The sequence below is a fragment of the Ornithorhynchus anatinus genome, chromosome 10, assembly GCF_004115215.2.
Source record: "Ornithorhynchus anatinus isolate Pmale09 chromosome 10, mOrnAna1.pri.v4, whole genome shotgun sequence".
Lineage (NCBI taxonomy): Eukaryota > Metazoa > Chordata > Mammalia > Monotremata > Ornithorhynchidae > Ornithorhynchus > Ornithorhynchus anatinus.
Window position 1 is genome coordinate 8,146,388 of NC_041737.1, and position 16,740 is coordinate 8,163,127.

Consider the following 16,740-nt stretch of genomic DNA (forward strand, 5'->3'; position numbering starts at 1 on the left):
GACACTCGATATTAGGGGTCATCGATTGATGGATCGGTGCTGTCGCTCCAGGGTTTCTGACTCCCTCCCGGGGGTCCCCAGCCCTCGACCCCACACGAGGAAGAGTTGCTCTCTTCCAACTGTCTCTAATCCCCTTTTGACCGGGGTCAATCTTGGGGCCGGGAAGAGAGGCGATTCCCGGAGAGCCGGGGACCAGAGGGGATAAGAGGGTGGCGTCCTTCTGCCCAAACAGCTGCTGTCTCCCGCTTGAGGGTTGCGTGGGGAGTTGGGGAAGAGTCCCGGGACGGGGTGCGCAGCCGGCAGGAGGTGGGGACGGGCCAGGGGCCCAGTCCAGCCTGCGCCCGCTCTCCGCTAGGACCGGCTGAAGCGCCGCAGGAGGAAGGGGCAGAGCCGGGCGAGGCTGAGCCCTGCAAAATCCCGACTTGGTCCTCTTCCCACCCACCTCCCCACCCCCCCCCCTCCCCCCGGTGCGTCATCTCTCCCCCTCCCTCCAGCCCCTGGCCTCTTCCTCCTCTTCTCCTCTTCCTCGTCTTCCCCCTCCCCTTCTGCCCTCCTTCCCCCCACCCACCCACCCCCCGCCACACACACACACACACACACACACACACACACACACACCCGTCGCCCCAGCCCCGGGAATTTCCCGGCCGCGCACATAAAGGTCCGGAGAGCCGGGACAGACACCCAACATCGCCCAGGCCTGCCAGACCTGCCAGACCCAGACTCCGACAGACAGACAGACAGATCTGCCCGCCATGAGCCGCAGCCTCGACCTCCCCTCTTCCTCCTCTTCCCGCTCCCCCTCCCCGGGGCTCCCCCAGAAGCTGCCGCTGCTGCTGCTGCCGCTGCTGCTGCTGCTGCACGTGTCGGCTCAGCGCGCCCAAGGTGAGAAGCGCCCTTGGCTCCTTCCGTCCAGGGCGCAGCACTGGCCTAAGCGTTGGGCGACCACGGGTCGGGGACGAAGAGAGGCCATCCCCGACCACAGGGGCATCAGCGTCTAGAAGGGGGGAGGGGGAGACGCGGGACGGGGAGGGAGGGAGGGAGAGGGATGAAGGGGGGATGGATGGATGGATGGAGGGATGGCGGGATGGAGCGGGACAGAAAGGGGACGGAGCGGGATGGATACGGGACCGAGCGGGACCGAGAGGCGTGGGATGGAGCGGGATGGAAGGGGATGGAGCGGAATGGAACGGGATGGAGCGGGATGAAACGGGAAACGAGAGGGTCGGGGGGTCCCTGGGCGGAGCGGGATGGAACGGAACAGAATGAGGTCGGAGCGGGATGGATACGGGACCGAGGGGCACGGAGGGGCGAGAGATGAGCGGATGGACCTGGAAACGAGCGGATGGAGGGATGGACCAACGGACAGAGGATAAGCGGGCAGGAGAGGGATGGAGCGCCTCTTCCACAGCTAAGTCGGCTAACCATCAGGAGGCCGGGGATGGGAAGGGACCATAACGGATATCGTCTCTTCGCAGCCGCCCCTCCTGGCCACAGAGCTGCGCTGCCAGTGTGTGAAGACCACGCAGGGCATCCATCACTCCAACATGGCCAAAGTGGAAGTCATCCCCGCGGGACCCTCCTGTGCCAACGTCGAAGTCATGTAAGTTCCACCACCCCTTCCCCTGCCGCAGCTGCAGCTGTCCAAGGAAAGGGAAGAGAAAAAAAAAAAATCAGAAGACGCAGGAAAGAAAAGGGACTGATGAAGTCCGACAGCGCTTCTCCAGGTGAAGAGCCCCAGATTTGCCAAGGGTTATTAGCCTGTCTGGAAGTTCGGACCAGCCGAAGAAATAAGAAAATATCCCCAGAGTGAAATGCTGCACTCTGCATAATCTGTGTTTAAGCATTTGTTCATTTATTCATTCAATCGTGTTTATTGAGCGCTTACTGTGTGCAGAGCGCTGTACCAACCGCTTCATATATTAAGGCTATATATATATATATAAATGGATTTATCGAAATAGTGTGGCCTTTATAACGGGTGACCCCTTGGGCATCTCTCTTTAAAGGGCCAGCAATTATTACTAGAACTTTGCCCAGCGTTTAGAACGTAGTAAACGTTCAAGGAGTACCATAATTCATTAGTTCGATAGTATTGATTGAGCGCTTACTATGTGCAGAGCACTGTATTGAGCGCTTGGAATGTACAATGCGGCAACAGATAGAGACAATCCCTGCCCAATAACGGGCTCACAGGCTAAGCGGGGGAGACAGCAAAGCAAAACAGAACAAAACAAAGCAAATTATTATTATTATTATTATTATTGTTATCTGGTGACTGATTGATCCAGGGGCTCAGAACCTCCGTCTCACATGTCTCCGTCCCCCCCCCCCCCCCCGCACCTTCTCCTCTTGACAGAGTCACCTTGAAGAATGGAAAGAATGTCTGTTTGAACCCCGATGCCCCCCGAGTCAAAAAACTCATCGAAAAGATGCTAAACGGGTAAGCTGTTCTTTTTGCGCATCTTGCTACTTGCCCGTCTTTCTGAAAAGGTCGACGCTTTCTATCTCTCTCTGCGATGCTCTGCCTCTTGCCTGCTGTGTGACCTTGGGAGAGTTAAGTGACTTCTCTGGGCCTCAGTTCTCCCAACTGCAAAATGGGGATTCAGTACCTGTTCTCTTTCCTACATTGACTTGAGCCCCGTGTGGGACCTCGTTATTTTGAATCTACCCCAGGGCTCAGGACAGTGTTTAGCTCAAAGCAGAGCTAAACAAATACTATTAGTAGTAGTAAATTTATCTATTTCTCTTCCATCTGAGTTATTTATCTTTCATGAGACACCAAGAAGGGAGAAGCAGCGTGGCTTAGTGGAAAGAGCACGGGCTTCGGAGTCGGAGGTTGTGGATTCTAATCCTGGCTCTGCCACGTAGCTGTGTGACTTTGGGCAAGTCACTTAACTGCTCTGGGCCTCCGTCACCTCGTCTGTAAAATGGGGATGAAGACCGTGATCCCCCCGTGGGACAACCTAATGACCTTGTATTTACCCTAGCACATAGAACAGTGCTTGGCACATAGTAAGCGCTTAACCAATACCCTAATCATTATTATTATCCAGCATTTAGAACAGTGCATGGCACATTGTAAGCATTTAATAAATGCCATAATTATTAACAGAAGAGTCCTCAATCGCTTTAGCTAGCTCTCCTTGGAGCTTTCCCACTCTCTCAAAGACCAAGATTCAGCTAGGCACCAATGAGACATCATCACCTTTGGATCCAGTGCCGTAGTGTTCTGGCCTTCAGTGATAAATCCTTTTTTTCCTCAACAGAAAAGAAGGAAAGAACTGATAAAGTCCAACAGCACCTCTCCAGGTGAAGAGCTCCAGATTTGCCGGAGTTTAACCTGTCTGGAAGTTCTGATGTGACGGGCCAAAGCAATAAGAAAATTTCCCCTGTGTGAAATGCTGCAGTCTGCATAATCTATTTATTATGTGTTGGTATATTGAGGAAGTTATTTAATGTATTTATTGAAATGTTGTGGCCCTTATAACAGGCGACCTCTTGGGCGTCTCTCTTTGAAGGGCCAGCAGTTATTATTAGAACAGTGCCCAGTGCTTAGAACAGTGCTTGACACATAGTAAGCGTTTAACAAGTACCATAATTACTATCATTATTATCTGGTGACCTGTGAATGTGTTTTGGGATGATTACGGTTGCCAGTCTCTAAAGTTAGGGATTATAGACCACTCCATATTTTATTAATACTGAAGAGGGTGGGCTTTAGGATGCGAAGGAAACACTCCGTATTGTAAAGTTGCAGAGAGGGAGGTGGGGGTAAGAGGGCAAAATTAGGCCTTCCCCTTTCCCATCCCACTTTCCCATCCATCGACATCTACCTGGGTCCTGTCAAAAGATCCCGTGATTTCTAACTGTGACCCGAGAGGTTTTCGTGTTTGAATTATTTACATCAGAATTCTTAAGTGTTTGAATTCTAAGGGAACTAATATGCTGTTCCCCCATCACTTAGACATACTATGTCTTCCTGGTATGGCATAATGTCATGATTAACTCTACTGCTGATGTTAAGGTGATGACGTGGCTTCATCAGACTTTATTAGTAGGGAAAAAATTGTGTACAAATATTTATTAGTTGTTTTAGTATAGATTCCTTAGTAACGTTTCTATTCACTGAATGTGTATGCAGAAATCGAAGAGGGCCATAAGTAAACCGTTGCATACTTAATCACCATTACTTGGGAAAATACATTTTTAGGATAACATTTTGGCAGATGTGTCTTCCGTATGGTAAATCAGTTCAGTGATAAGTCAATTTTCTCTCTGCCAAGGGATTAGAAAATGCCTTTAAAATTTTTAGTTAAGCTTACTATGTATCTTTCAAATAAAACAAAATGATTGTATCCCCTAGAAAGCTGAATCTTTAACAAAACCACCGTAGAATATGTTAAGGAAGAAAAGAGACTTTTACTCTGAGCCCCTATGTGGGACAGGGACCGTTTCTGCTACGTTTAACTTGTATCCTAGTGCTTAGCATGGGACTCGGTACAGAGTGTGCACTTATTAAATACTATAATCATTATGCATTCTATATATTAAAATGGAGTTTTCACTGTATTTTCCTTGCGGGCTGATCTTGTTTGGTTCTCTGGGGGAAAACTAATAAAGATATGTTTTCTAAACTTAATGTTCGGTCTACATTCTTCATCTGAAAATGATGACAAAATCTTTGGGCTCTATATCACTGAAGTTATTTTCGTTATTCATGACATTTTGTGGCAATAGTTTTACAAGCATTCTTGGATAACTTGAATGAGGCAATGCAGCCCATTGGAAAAAGCAGGGAGCCGGGAGTCACAAGACCTGGGTTCTAACCTCAGTTTTGTCACCGACCCCGTGTGTGACCTGAGGTAGATAAGATAGTGAACCTCTCCGGGGCCTCAGTTCGCTATTAATGCCTGCCTCTCTCTTACCTTTCTCTTCTCTCAGACGCACCCTTCCTCAGAGGGATGTCTAGAAGATAGAAATTGGATAACTAATGTAAAACGCACTCTGCAAATCATAGATATTCTGTTGCAAAATCTCACGGGCCTGAACTGACGACCTATAGAATCAAAGTCTTGATGCTCCTTTATTCCCTGCTCATGTCGTGGATAAAGCACGGTCATGGGTGCTTTATCGTGGATAAAGAAGGTCATGGGTTCTAACCCTGGCTCTGCCATTTATCTGCAGAAGCCACTGCACATCTCTGGGCCTCTGTAACCTCATCCGTGAAGTGGGGATTGAGACCATGAATCCCACGTGGGTCAGGGACTGTGTCCAACTTGATTTGCTTGTAACCACCCCAGTGCTTAGTAGAGTGCCTGGTACACAGGAAGCTCTAAACAAATACCACAAATATTGTTATATGGACTAGCAACTGGGCTGCAAAGGGTGTTTCACATTGTTCGAAGAAGCGGAACAGTGAGAGGGAATTTGTCCCCAAATCTGGAAAATGATTGTAGCCTGTGGAATTGGAAATTCATATTGAAAATGCTTTTTTAAAAAGTTAGTCCTATGCCCTTAAGCACTGACTCGGGGCTTCTTTTTGAGGAGTCAGAAGAAGTTACATTTTTGTGTTAAAAGAAAATGATTGTGGTATGAAGTAATGTAACCTGCTGATCAAATCCTTTAATATGTATGCTGGTCTCTGTTTCACCAGAAAGAGGCTGTCTCTCCCTAATTATGAACAGAGAATGGGGAAACTCTACCACTTTAGATCCATGTGGAAATTACAAAGCTTGACAATTTGGAGAATGCTGGTGAAGAGAACTTAGTATGTGATCTTTGAGAGGGGCTCCAAACATAATTCTCATTGCTTTTCCCTGTAAACAGGTTTCTCATCTCCCAGTTTCCCTACATAGGTCCTAGGTGGTGATTGTTTCAATGTTTTTGTCTAAATGAAAAACCTCGTCTATCAACTCTGTTGTATTGTGCTTTGCCAAGCATTTAGTACAGTGCTCTCCACCCAGGAAGCACTCAATAAATACAATTGACTGATGGCAGCTTTGGTAGTGGAATCCTTGCCAGCATAGTTTATAACTGTGGTATCTTTTGAGTGTTTCCTGTGTGGAGGGCACTGTACTAATTGCTTGGGAAAGCACAGTGCAACAGAGTCGGTAGCCATGTTCCCTGCCCACCAGGAGCTTACAGTCTAGAGAGGGAGACAGACATTAGCATCAATAAATTATAGGCATGTGCATAAGTGCTGTGCATCTGAGTCCTGATGCTATTATGTAGTATCCCAGGCCCCTGAAAGGATTAATTTTGGTTTCTCTCTTTCTAATGGGAGTCAGAAGGTCATGGGTTCTAATCCCAGCCACTTGTCTGCTGTGTGACCTTGGGCAAGTCACTTCACTTCTCTAGGCCTCAGTTATCCTATCTGTAAAATGGGGTTTGAGACTGTGCACCCCACATGGGACGGACTGTGTCCAACCCAATTTGTTTGTATCCACCCCAGCCCTTAGTGCCATGCCTGGCACATAGTAAGTGTTTAATAAATGTCATAATAATAATAATAATGTTGAGATTCCCAGAAAATCACCATTTAAAATCCCTGAAACCAAAGATGAACAAAAACAGCATCTTGAAGGCCCTGGGAATCAGAGAGGTTCCAAGCTGTACTGAGATATTTTAAGCTCAGATTGAAACCCAGAAGCTGAAGCCTAACAGTCACTGGTCAATTCAATTAGTCGTTGTGTTCCTTACTCTTTGATGGATCCTAAGCTATTAACCTATTATCATCCTCTAGGCTATAAGTTCCTTGTGGGCAGGAAACTTATCTACCGACTCTTTAATACTGTATTGGTAAGCACCAATAAATACGCATTGATTGATTATCATGGCACCTCCCTCTGCATCATCATCCATCATTATCATCAGATGCAGCCATCATTCATTGATTGAATATCTGTTCTTCCGACAGTTTTCTGGATGGCCTGGAGTAAGTCTTTTGAAGTTGATTTCCTGCCACATCCAGCCCTCCACACGATTCGTTCCCCTAAGCCAATCTGCTCACTGTATTCCATCTCATCTGTCTCTCTTTTTTTCCTGGTCCTCGTTAAGTGTTTGCTATGCGCTAGGCACTGTACTCGAGCAAATCGGTTGGACATCCGATAGTGGGGGTCACAGTGTTAATCCCACTTTACAAAGGGGAACTGAGGCCCAGAGAAGAGAAGTGACTTACCAGGGTCAGACAGAAGACAAGTGGCAGACCAGATAGAACCTACGTCCTCCTGACTCCAGGCCCTGCCTCTATCAGTGTGAGGCCACGCTGCTCAAGTTCTTCCTTTGGCCTGGAACTCCTTCCGGCTCCCTGCGGCAGGAATGTGTCTGTTATATTGTTATATTGTATTCTCCCAAGCACTTCGTTACAGTGCTCTGCACACAGTGAGCGCTCAATAAATACGATTGCGGACTGACTTCGTGTACAGCAGACCACCACTCTTTCCACCTTCAAAGCATTATAAAATCACATCTCCAAGAGGCTCCCACTAAGTCCTCATCTCTCCTACTTCCTCTCTCTTCTGCGTCATCTATGCACTTGAATCTGCACCCTTTACATATTTGACATTCGAGTCTCCTCCCTCCCCAATCACGTATGTTCATAACCATGATTTATTTTACTGTCTGTCTCCCCATCTAGACTGTAAACTCCTTTTGTGAAGGGATTGTGTCTACCGACTCTGTTCTACTGTTCTCTCCCAAGAGTTTAGTACAGGGCTCTGCCCACGGTAAGCGCTCAATAAATATCATGGATTGAATGATTGATTGAGTCACTCATAAACATGGCCGAGATCTCACCACCGACAGGTCATCTTCAATATTGTCCTTCAGCTCCAAAAGGGGACAATGGGCAGTTACCAACAGAGATTAAGATTTGATGCCTGCCCCTAAAGAGGCACAGACCCAAACTCCCAAACATGCGAGACAAATGTCAGCCACCAAATCCTTAGAGAACAAGTAGTACTCACCCCAGATTTCCAGAGAAAATTCATTCACACCGGGGTTGAAGGCACCATCCGGGCAGGATGGGTGAGACATGAGAGATTTCAAGCACGCAGAGGGTTTTGTAGAAGGTTGCCAAAGAAGATAACAGCCAAAGTTTGTTTATCCTACATTTAAAAAGAATCGCCTCTTTCATTGCTCTTTCTGGGTGCTTCAAAATCTCTCTTTTCCCCTTTGGAACTTCTAGTCCTCTGGAGGAAAAAAAGAAAATACGAAAACGAAAACCGAGACTCCTGAGAACTGGAAAACGGAGCCAGCCCGTTTCTTTCCATTGCCAAATGCATTTGCTATTTCGAAGGCTGCATCTGCAAGGCATGAGAAGAATCTCTGGGAGAAGGCACCAGCGTTAGTTCTAGTTGTACAATTCAGGATAAGGATTTTTTATTGAATTTCAAAAACTAAAAACATTAAACGCTGACTTCAGCTCACTACTTCTGCAAACACTCAGAATTCGGCTCCAGAAATTGACCAAAGAGCAGAGAGAGCCTGCACCAATCGGTATCAATCAATTAATCGATCGTATTTGCTTACTGTGCGCAAAGCACTGTCCTAAGCATTTGGGAGAGTACAATAGAACAACAAAGTTAATAAGCACGTTAATAATATAATATTGGTATTTGGTAAGCGCTTACTACGTGCCCGAGCACTGTTCTAAGCGCTGGGGTAACACGGGGGAATCAGCGTTGTCCCACGTGGGGCTCACAGTCTTAACCCCCTTTTACAGATGAAGGGAACTGCAGGCACCGAGAAGTTGAGTGAACTCGCCCAAAGTCACCCAGCTGACAAGCGGCCGAGCGGGATTCGACCCATGACCTCTGACTCCAAAGCCCGTGCTCTTTCCACTGGCCACGCTGCTTCTCTTCACGTTCCCTGCCTCAACAAGTTTAAGGTCTAGAGGGGAGACAGACTATAATATAAATTACGGTTATGTACATCAGTACTGTGAGGATGGGAGGGGGGGATGAATAAAGGGAGCAAAGCAGGGTGATGCCGAAGGGAGTGGGAGAAGAGGAAATAGGGGCTTAGTTAGGGAAGGCCTTTTGAAGGAGGTGTGCCTTCAAAAAGACTTTGAAGGTGGAAAGAGTAATCATCTGTCTGATATGAAGTGGGAGGGTGTTCCAGGCCAGAGGCAGGATGTGGGCAAGAGGTTGGTGGCAAGATGAAGTACTTTAAAGCTGGTGGTATAGAGTTTGATGCTGAGGTGGATGGACAACCACTGGAAGTTGCTGAGGTATGGGGAAACACGGACCGAATGTTTTCGTAGAAAAACGATCCAAGCAGCAGAGTGTAGTATGGCCTGGAGTGGGGAAAGACAGAAGGCAGGAAGGTCAGCAAGGAGACGGACACGGTAATCAAGGCGGGTTAGGATGAGGGTGGATTTTAGCAATGCCGTGAAGACTGAAGGTTGAAGATATCAGTGTGGCGGGTGGCTCAAGGGTTTGAGATTCAAAGCCAATGAAGCTAGCCGAGGGGTTCGGCGTGTTCAGTTCCATCACAGTTTGGGCACCAGTACCCAATGGTGCAGGCTCTCTCGGCTCTTCTGGTCAATTTCTGGCCCAGAATTCAGAGTATTTGCAGAGAATAGTGAGCTAAAGTCAGTTTTTAGTGTTTTTAGTTTAAAAATTCAAAACAAAAACACCCCTTTTTCCCGAGTTGTACAACTAGAACTAACTGCCGGGTTGCCCTCCTTCTCAGAAGATTCTTCTCACGCCTTGCAGATGCAGCCTTGGAAATAGAAAATGCATTTGGCAATGGTAAGGAACATGTGCTGCCTCCATTTTCCAGTTCTCAGCAGTCTCGGTTTTTGTTTTTGTTATTTTCTTTTTTCCTCATCCACGGACCCTGAGTCAATAAGCAGCGTGGCCTAGTGGATGGAATATGGGCCTGGGAGTCTGAAGGGTCTGGGTTTTAATCCTGCCTCCACCACTCATCTGCTGTGTGACCTTGGATAAGTCGCTTCACTTCTCTGGGCTCCGTTTCTTCATCTGTCCCATGGGGATGAAGACTCTGAGCCTCATGTGGGTCGGGCACTAAATCCAACCCGATTTTCTTGATTCTGCCCCAGCGCTTAGTACAGTGCCTGACACATAGGAAGCACTTAACAAATACCAATATTATTATTGTCATTATTAGCATGACCGGTGGATAAACAACGGCCCGCTTTGGGAGCTTGGGTAAGCCCCCAGTTCTCTTTGCCACAGGGTCCTCCTCTGCAAAATGGGGATAAAACATCTGTCCTTCCCATCTCTTGGACTACGTGACCTATGTAGGACAAGCACCGAGTATAATCTGATTAAACTGTACCTATCCCAGTGTTCATCATTACAGTATTTGTTAAGCACTTACTATATGCCAGGCACTGTACTAAGCACTGGGGTGGATACCCTGAACCTGTCCCACCTGCGGTTCACGGTCTCAATCCCCATTTTACAGATGAGGTAACTGAGGCACAGAGAAGATAAGTGACTTGCCCAAGGTCACACAGAAGATACGTGGCAGAATTGGGGATCAGAACCCAAGATCTTCTGACTCTCAGACCTGTGCTCTATCCACTGAGCCACTCTGCTTCTCATGTATTCAGTACAGTGCTTGACACATAGCAAGCCCTGAATACACATATTCATCATCGAAGCCCTTATTGGCCACTGTGAACCAGTCGGGATGGTTCCACTGCTGAAAAGGCTCAGAATCGGAGGAGAAAGTTTAGGGACTTGCATTTTCACTGATTGGACCAGTCGGTCCCTATTCAACCTAACTCAGAGTAACCATCACTGATGCAATCCTAACATTCAGCCCCAACCAAGGAGAGATTGCCCCAGGAAGAAAGGATGTGAAAGTTTTCACAGCCACTGACCACCCACCTGATTCCATAACCTTTTCCAGGAACCCTAAGCGACAGACAGCGTTTCGAGCTTTCACATCTACCGTGCCCTGTTCCTTTACCCCCATACAACCCTAAGAGACTCCAGAGAATCCCCCCCCAGAGTCCTAGGGGCTGGCAACTCGGCGAGGAGACCGGCTAGAACAGATCGTTTCCTGAAAACTGACCCCCGTTGGGCCCCCCTCAGCCTCATTCTCGCCTGCCTCCCTGAGCTGAGTTGGAACTTGGACAGTCGTCTCACATGCAGGCCTCGTTAGGGCCATTAAGCAACGAGGAGTTTCTGCTCTTTTTTTTTTTCTAAAATGACAGTGCTTTTCCCAGTGTAACTGTGGCCAATGTGTCAGACCTTAATTATATCTGTTATCACTCAGTTATTCTAACTGCTCCAGGGTTTGTGGTCTTGCCTTAAGCAAGATTCGCACAGCTGCGTTTGCCAGTCCTACCGATTGAGAAATCGGCTTACCCGCGCCTGGCGATTTCAGCTTGCAAAATCATCCAGGAGATTTGTCACAACTTGTGTTCCCGAGAGGAATGTCTAAATAACCGCTGCCGCCGGGCTAGTCGTCACGGCCGGCAATAACTAACAACCAGCAGGCTCGTCCAACGGCGTGGATGGAGGCTGTGGGGTTTGGGGCCAGATTAAAGCCCGGGACACTTTAAGCAGAAGTTGTAAATGGCTATCAAGAGGGAACGGGTGACGAGGAGCCTGCCCGGAGCCTCCGCTCCTTGGATTCCTCCGAATTTCTGGCTGATAGAGGAGAAACAGGGTTGGGGAAGGAACGGAGACGAGAACCAAGAAGCAGCTCGGTCTAGCGGAAACAGCACGGGCCTGGAAGTCAGAGGATGTGGGTCCTAATCCCGGCTCTGCCACCTGTGTGCTGTGTGACTTTGGGCGAGTCGCTTCACTTCTCTGGACCTCAGTTATTTCCTCTGTAAAATGGGGATTAAGACTGCGAGCCCCGTGCGGGACAGGGACTGTGTCCAACCCAATTACTCTAGATCCACCCCGGCGTTTAGAACAGTGCTTGGCACATAGTAAGCGCTTACCAAATACCACGGCTATTATTAACCGAGGCAATACGGCCTAAGGAGCGGAGACCTCAAAGTCAGGAGAACCGAGTTCTAGTCCTGGCTCTACCCCGTGCCTGCTGTGTGAGCTCGGGCAAGTTACTTACCCTCTCTGAATGTCAGGTGCCCCCAGTTGTAAAATGAGGGTAAGGTACCTGCTTTCCCTCCCTCTTAGCCTGTGAGCAGTCTTTGCGTCCCCTACTAGGCACAGGTGGCTGTGACTCATTAACGCGTATTCCCGAAGTACTGGAATTTGTGGTATTTCCGCTTTTCGTACCGTGGCTTCTTGCCTGCACAAGGAAGAGATAATGACCAAAATCACCAGACCCGGAGATCCTGAGAGCTTCCTTCCAGGATTCCAAGTCACCCACCTGACTGGTACCAGGAAGAAGAATTCCAGCACTAGGGAACATAGCTTTTCCAAGCTTCAGCCCTCTGAGGGGTTTCCCTCAGGTCCTGTTAGTATTGAGATAATAATAATAATGTCATCATAATTACAGACTATCTTATACATATTATGATATATAAATATATAATTATAACCCTGTGCTTCAGTTCCCTCACCTGTAAAATGGAGGTTAAGACTGTGAATCCCATCTGGGACAGGGATTGGGTCCAATTTGATTAACTTGAATCTTCTACCCCAGTGCTTAGAACAGTGGCTGGCACATAGTGAGGGCTTAACAAATACCACAATAATTAGTATTACTATTGATAATTATTATATTTAATCACTTATTATATTTAATAAACCCGGACAGTAATCTAGACCGTCAGCTCGTTGTGGGCAGGGAATGTGTTTGATATTTTGTCATATTGTACTCTCCCAAGCTCTTAGTACAGTGTGTCGCATACGGAAAGTGCTCAATAAATACAATAGATTGATTGATTGATACGAACCAGGCACTGTACTAGGCACTGAGGTAGAAACAAGTTAATCAGGTTGGCTACAATCCCTGTCTCACATGGAGCTCACCATCTAAGTGGGATCCCTCTAGACTGTAAACCCACTGAGGGCAGGGATTGCCTTCCTTTATTGCTGTGTTGTACTTTCTAAGAGCTTAGGACAGTGCTCTGCACGCATCAAGTGCTCAATAAATATAATTGAATGAATGAATGAATCCTGGTGAATGCTGGTTTTGGCTGGATTGCCTTCTTCAATCAATCAATAATAATGTTGGTATTTGTTAAGCGCTTACTAGGTGCAGAGCACTGTTCTAAGCGCTGGGGTAGATACACGGTAATCGGGTTGCCCCACGTGAGGCTCACAGTTAATCCCCATTTTACAGATGTGGTAACCGAGGCACAGAGAAGTTAAGTGACTTGCTCACAGTCACCCAGCTGACAAGTGGCGGAGCCGGGATTCGAACCCATGACCTCTGACTCCCAAGCCCGGCGCCTTTCCACCGAGCCACGCTGCTTCTCGTCAATCAGTGGTATTTACTGACCACTTACTGTGTGCAGAGCCAGTGCAATAGAGTTGGAAGACACATTCCCTGACCACAAGGAGCTTAAAAACTAGAGGGGGAGAGAGGCAAATAAATAATGTACACGCAGACAGATTTCATTCAATAGTATTTACTGAGCGCTTACGACGTGCATATGGGCGCAACATGTTTGTAGCTATGAAGGCCCATCTCCTCCAAGAGACTTTCCGTGACTAAGTCCTCCTTCCCTCTTCTGCCACTCCCTTCTACGTCACCCTGATCTGTTCCTATTATCATCTCCCTTCCCGGCCCCATGACACTTGTGTACATAGCTGTAATTTATGTATTTATTTATTTAGTCATTTTGTCTCTCTCCCTTCTAGACCGTAAGCTCATTGTGGGCAGGGATCGTGTCCGTTTATTGTTACATTGTAATAACGTTGGTATTTTTTAAGCGCTTACTATGTGCAGAGCACTGTTCTAAGCGCTTGGGTAAATACAAGGTAATCGGGTTGTCCCACGTGAGGCACACAGTTAATCCTCATTTTCCAGATGAGGTAACTGAGGCCCAGAGAAGTGAAGTGACTTGCCCACAGTCCCACAGCTGACAAGCGGCAGAGCCGGGATTCGATCCCATGACCTCTGACTCCCAAGCCCGGGCTCTTTCCACTGAGCCACGCTGCTTCTCTTGTACTCTCCCAAGCGCTTAGAACAGTGCTTAGCACACAGTAAGCTCTCAATAAATAAATACGATTTACTAGATGAAACGTTTTGGCCCGGCAGCCTACAAGAGAAAGAGATGAAACCAGTTTCCCCTGAGCCTCAAAGGGGAGAATGGACTCATTGCTGGTGTATGGGTGTCACCCTACAACACACACCCACGCACACAGACACACTCACAAATATATTGTGTCACCCAGTGTATAAGAGATTGCTATCTCCCCTGCTACACAGTGAGCTTCCTGAGGGCAGGGATCCCGTCTACCTATCTATTATACTCTCCCAACTGCCCAGAACAGTTCTCTGCATGCGGGAAGAGCTCAATAAATACCACTGTTTCCAAACTTGTCTTTTCAGCTCCATCTGCACGTATTCAGACACTTCCACTGTGGTGAGAACCTAGCTACACGAATGCAACCGCTCAAATATCCTCAGTTGGTCCATCAGACCTCACTAACTTGAACTATTAGCTGCCATTGTTTTTACGAGACGTCCTTCCCCTCGACTCTATTTATCGCCACCGTTCTCGTCCGTCCGTCTCCCCCGATTAGACCGTAAGCCCGTCAGACGGCAGGGACCGTCTCTATCTGTTGCCGACTTGTTCATTCCAAGCGCTTAGTACAGTGCTCTGCACATAGTAAGCGCTCGATAAATACTATTGAATGAATGAATGAACTAGGGCAGTGAATATCTCTTCTGGATGTTTGCAAAGTCTGTTTTGTAGAATTATTATTTTTTATACCACTGCAAACTCATCCTGGAGCCACGCCGGCCACTACTGTTCTGCTCCAGGTTTCATTCATTCACCCATTCATTCAATCGTATTTATTGAGTGCGGAGCACTGGACTAAGCACTGGGAAAGTACAGTTCATCCATAAAGAGAGACAATCCCTGCCCACAACGGGCTTACGGTCTCGAAGGGGGGAGACAGACGTGAAAACAAGTAAACAGGCATCAGTAGCATCAATATAAATAAATAGAATTAGAGAAATATACACATTAAAACAAGTAAACAGGCATTAATGTAAATAAATAGAATTATAGATATGTCCATATATACACAAGTGCTGTGGGGCGGGAGGATAGAGCAAAGGGAGTGAGTCGGAACGATGGGGAGGGGAAGGGGAGCTGAGGAAACGGGGGCTTAGTCTAGAGAAGAGGAGTCTAGAGGGTTCCTACCGTTCAGGAAATGTCTTTTCTCCCCCAAGAGCTTCCTGCAGCTACCTCAAGCTTCTGGTTAGCAGAGAGGAGATGCAACCCGCCGAGCGGAATTAGTGATGTAATGATATTAATGATAAGAATAATGGTATTTGTTAAGTGCTTACTATGTGCCGGGCACCGTATTAAGCTTTGGGGTGGATGCAAGAAAATTAAGTTGGACGCAGTCCCTGCCCCAAGTGGGGCTCACAGTCTCAATCCCCACTTTACAGATGAGGGAACCGAGTCACAGAGAAGTGAAGTGATTTGCCCAGGTCACCCAGCAGTTAAGTGGCGGAGCCGGGATTAGAGTCCATGACCTTCTGACTCTCAGGCCCGGGCTCTTTCAGATACACCGAGCTGCTTCTCACATACTGCCCCCAAGTTTTCCAAGGCTTAAGAGACTTCTGGAAAATTTCATGGGTTCTTCGAGGTCACTTAATGAGCTGCTTTGTAAACACAGATTCAGTAAGTCCAACATTAATGCTTTTGGTTTATCCCCAGCAAAATGGTCATTTGTTTTGTCTGATCTCCTCATAGCACGTCCTGGAAATCTTCTTAAAAATGGAAAGGAAATTGAGTTCTAGTCCTGCCTCTGCCACTTGTCTGCTCTGTGACCTCAGGCGTGTCACTCGGCTTCTCTGTGCCTCGTTCACCTCATCTGTAAAATGGGGATGAGGACCGTGAGCCCCAAGCAGCGTGGCTCAGTGGAAAGAGCCTGGGCTTTGGAGTCAGAGGTCATGAGTTCGATTCCCAGCTCTGCCACTTGTCAGCTGTGTGACTGTGGGCAAGTCACTTCACTTCTCTGTGCCTCAGTTCCCTCATCTGTAAAGTGGGGATTAACTGTGAGCCTCACGTGGGACAACCTGATTACCCTGTATCTCCCGCAGCGCTTAGAACAGTGCTCTGCACATAATAAGCGCTCAACAAATACCAACATTATTATGTGGGACAGGGACTATGTCCAACCTCATTGTCTTGTAACTACCACAGCGCTTAGTGTGGTGCTTGTACATAGTAAGTGCTTAACAAATACTTTTTTTAAAATAGGGAAGGGTGCGACCTCCCCCTCTAAACTGTTCGTTGTGGGCAGGGAATATGTCTTTTGTATTGTTGCACTGTACTCTCCCAAGTGTTTAGTTCAATGCTCTACACACTGTAAGCGCTCAATAAATACCTCGGTTCAAGAGGTTGTTCACGATACCCTCCCTTCGCCTAACATGCATTTGGGGGTGGTTTTCATTTGATGATGGCTCATGATAGTTTGGGGTCTCAGCAGGTCTCAGCAGCTGGCGGATTCTGGGCAGCACCTGGAGGGGGTCTCACCCACCCCACTGTGAGATGCCCAGAAGGTACCGTCAACTTAAAATGATGTAAAAATCAATAAAACCTACGTGTTCTTTTAGGGTACCATTTGAAGCTGCTTTGTTCAAACCGCAGGCCAG

At 47.5% G+C, this 16,740-nt stretch overlaps 1 protein-coding gene across 1 annotated transcript; it reads left to right on the forward strand.

Moving 5' to 3' along the window:
- Nucleotides 1-621: 621 nt before the first annotated feature.
- LOC100080388 (permeability factor 2) lies at nt 622-4,642 on the forward strand. The gene is given in 5 exon segments (XM_001508184.5): nt 622-885; nt 1,479-1,491; nt 1,493-1,603; nt 2,360-2,443; nt 3,270-4,642. Coding segments are annotated over 5 exon segments (357 nt in total). The 5' UTR covers nt 622-755; the 3' UTR covers nt 3,289-4,642.
- Nucleotides 4,643-16,740: the final 12,098 nt, after the last annotated feature.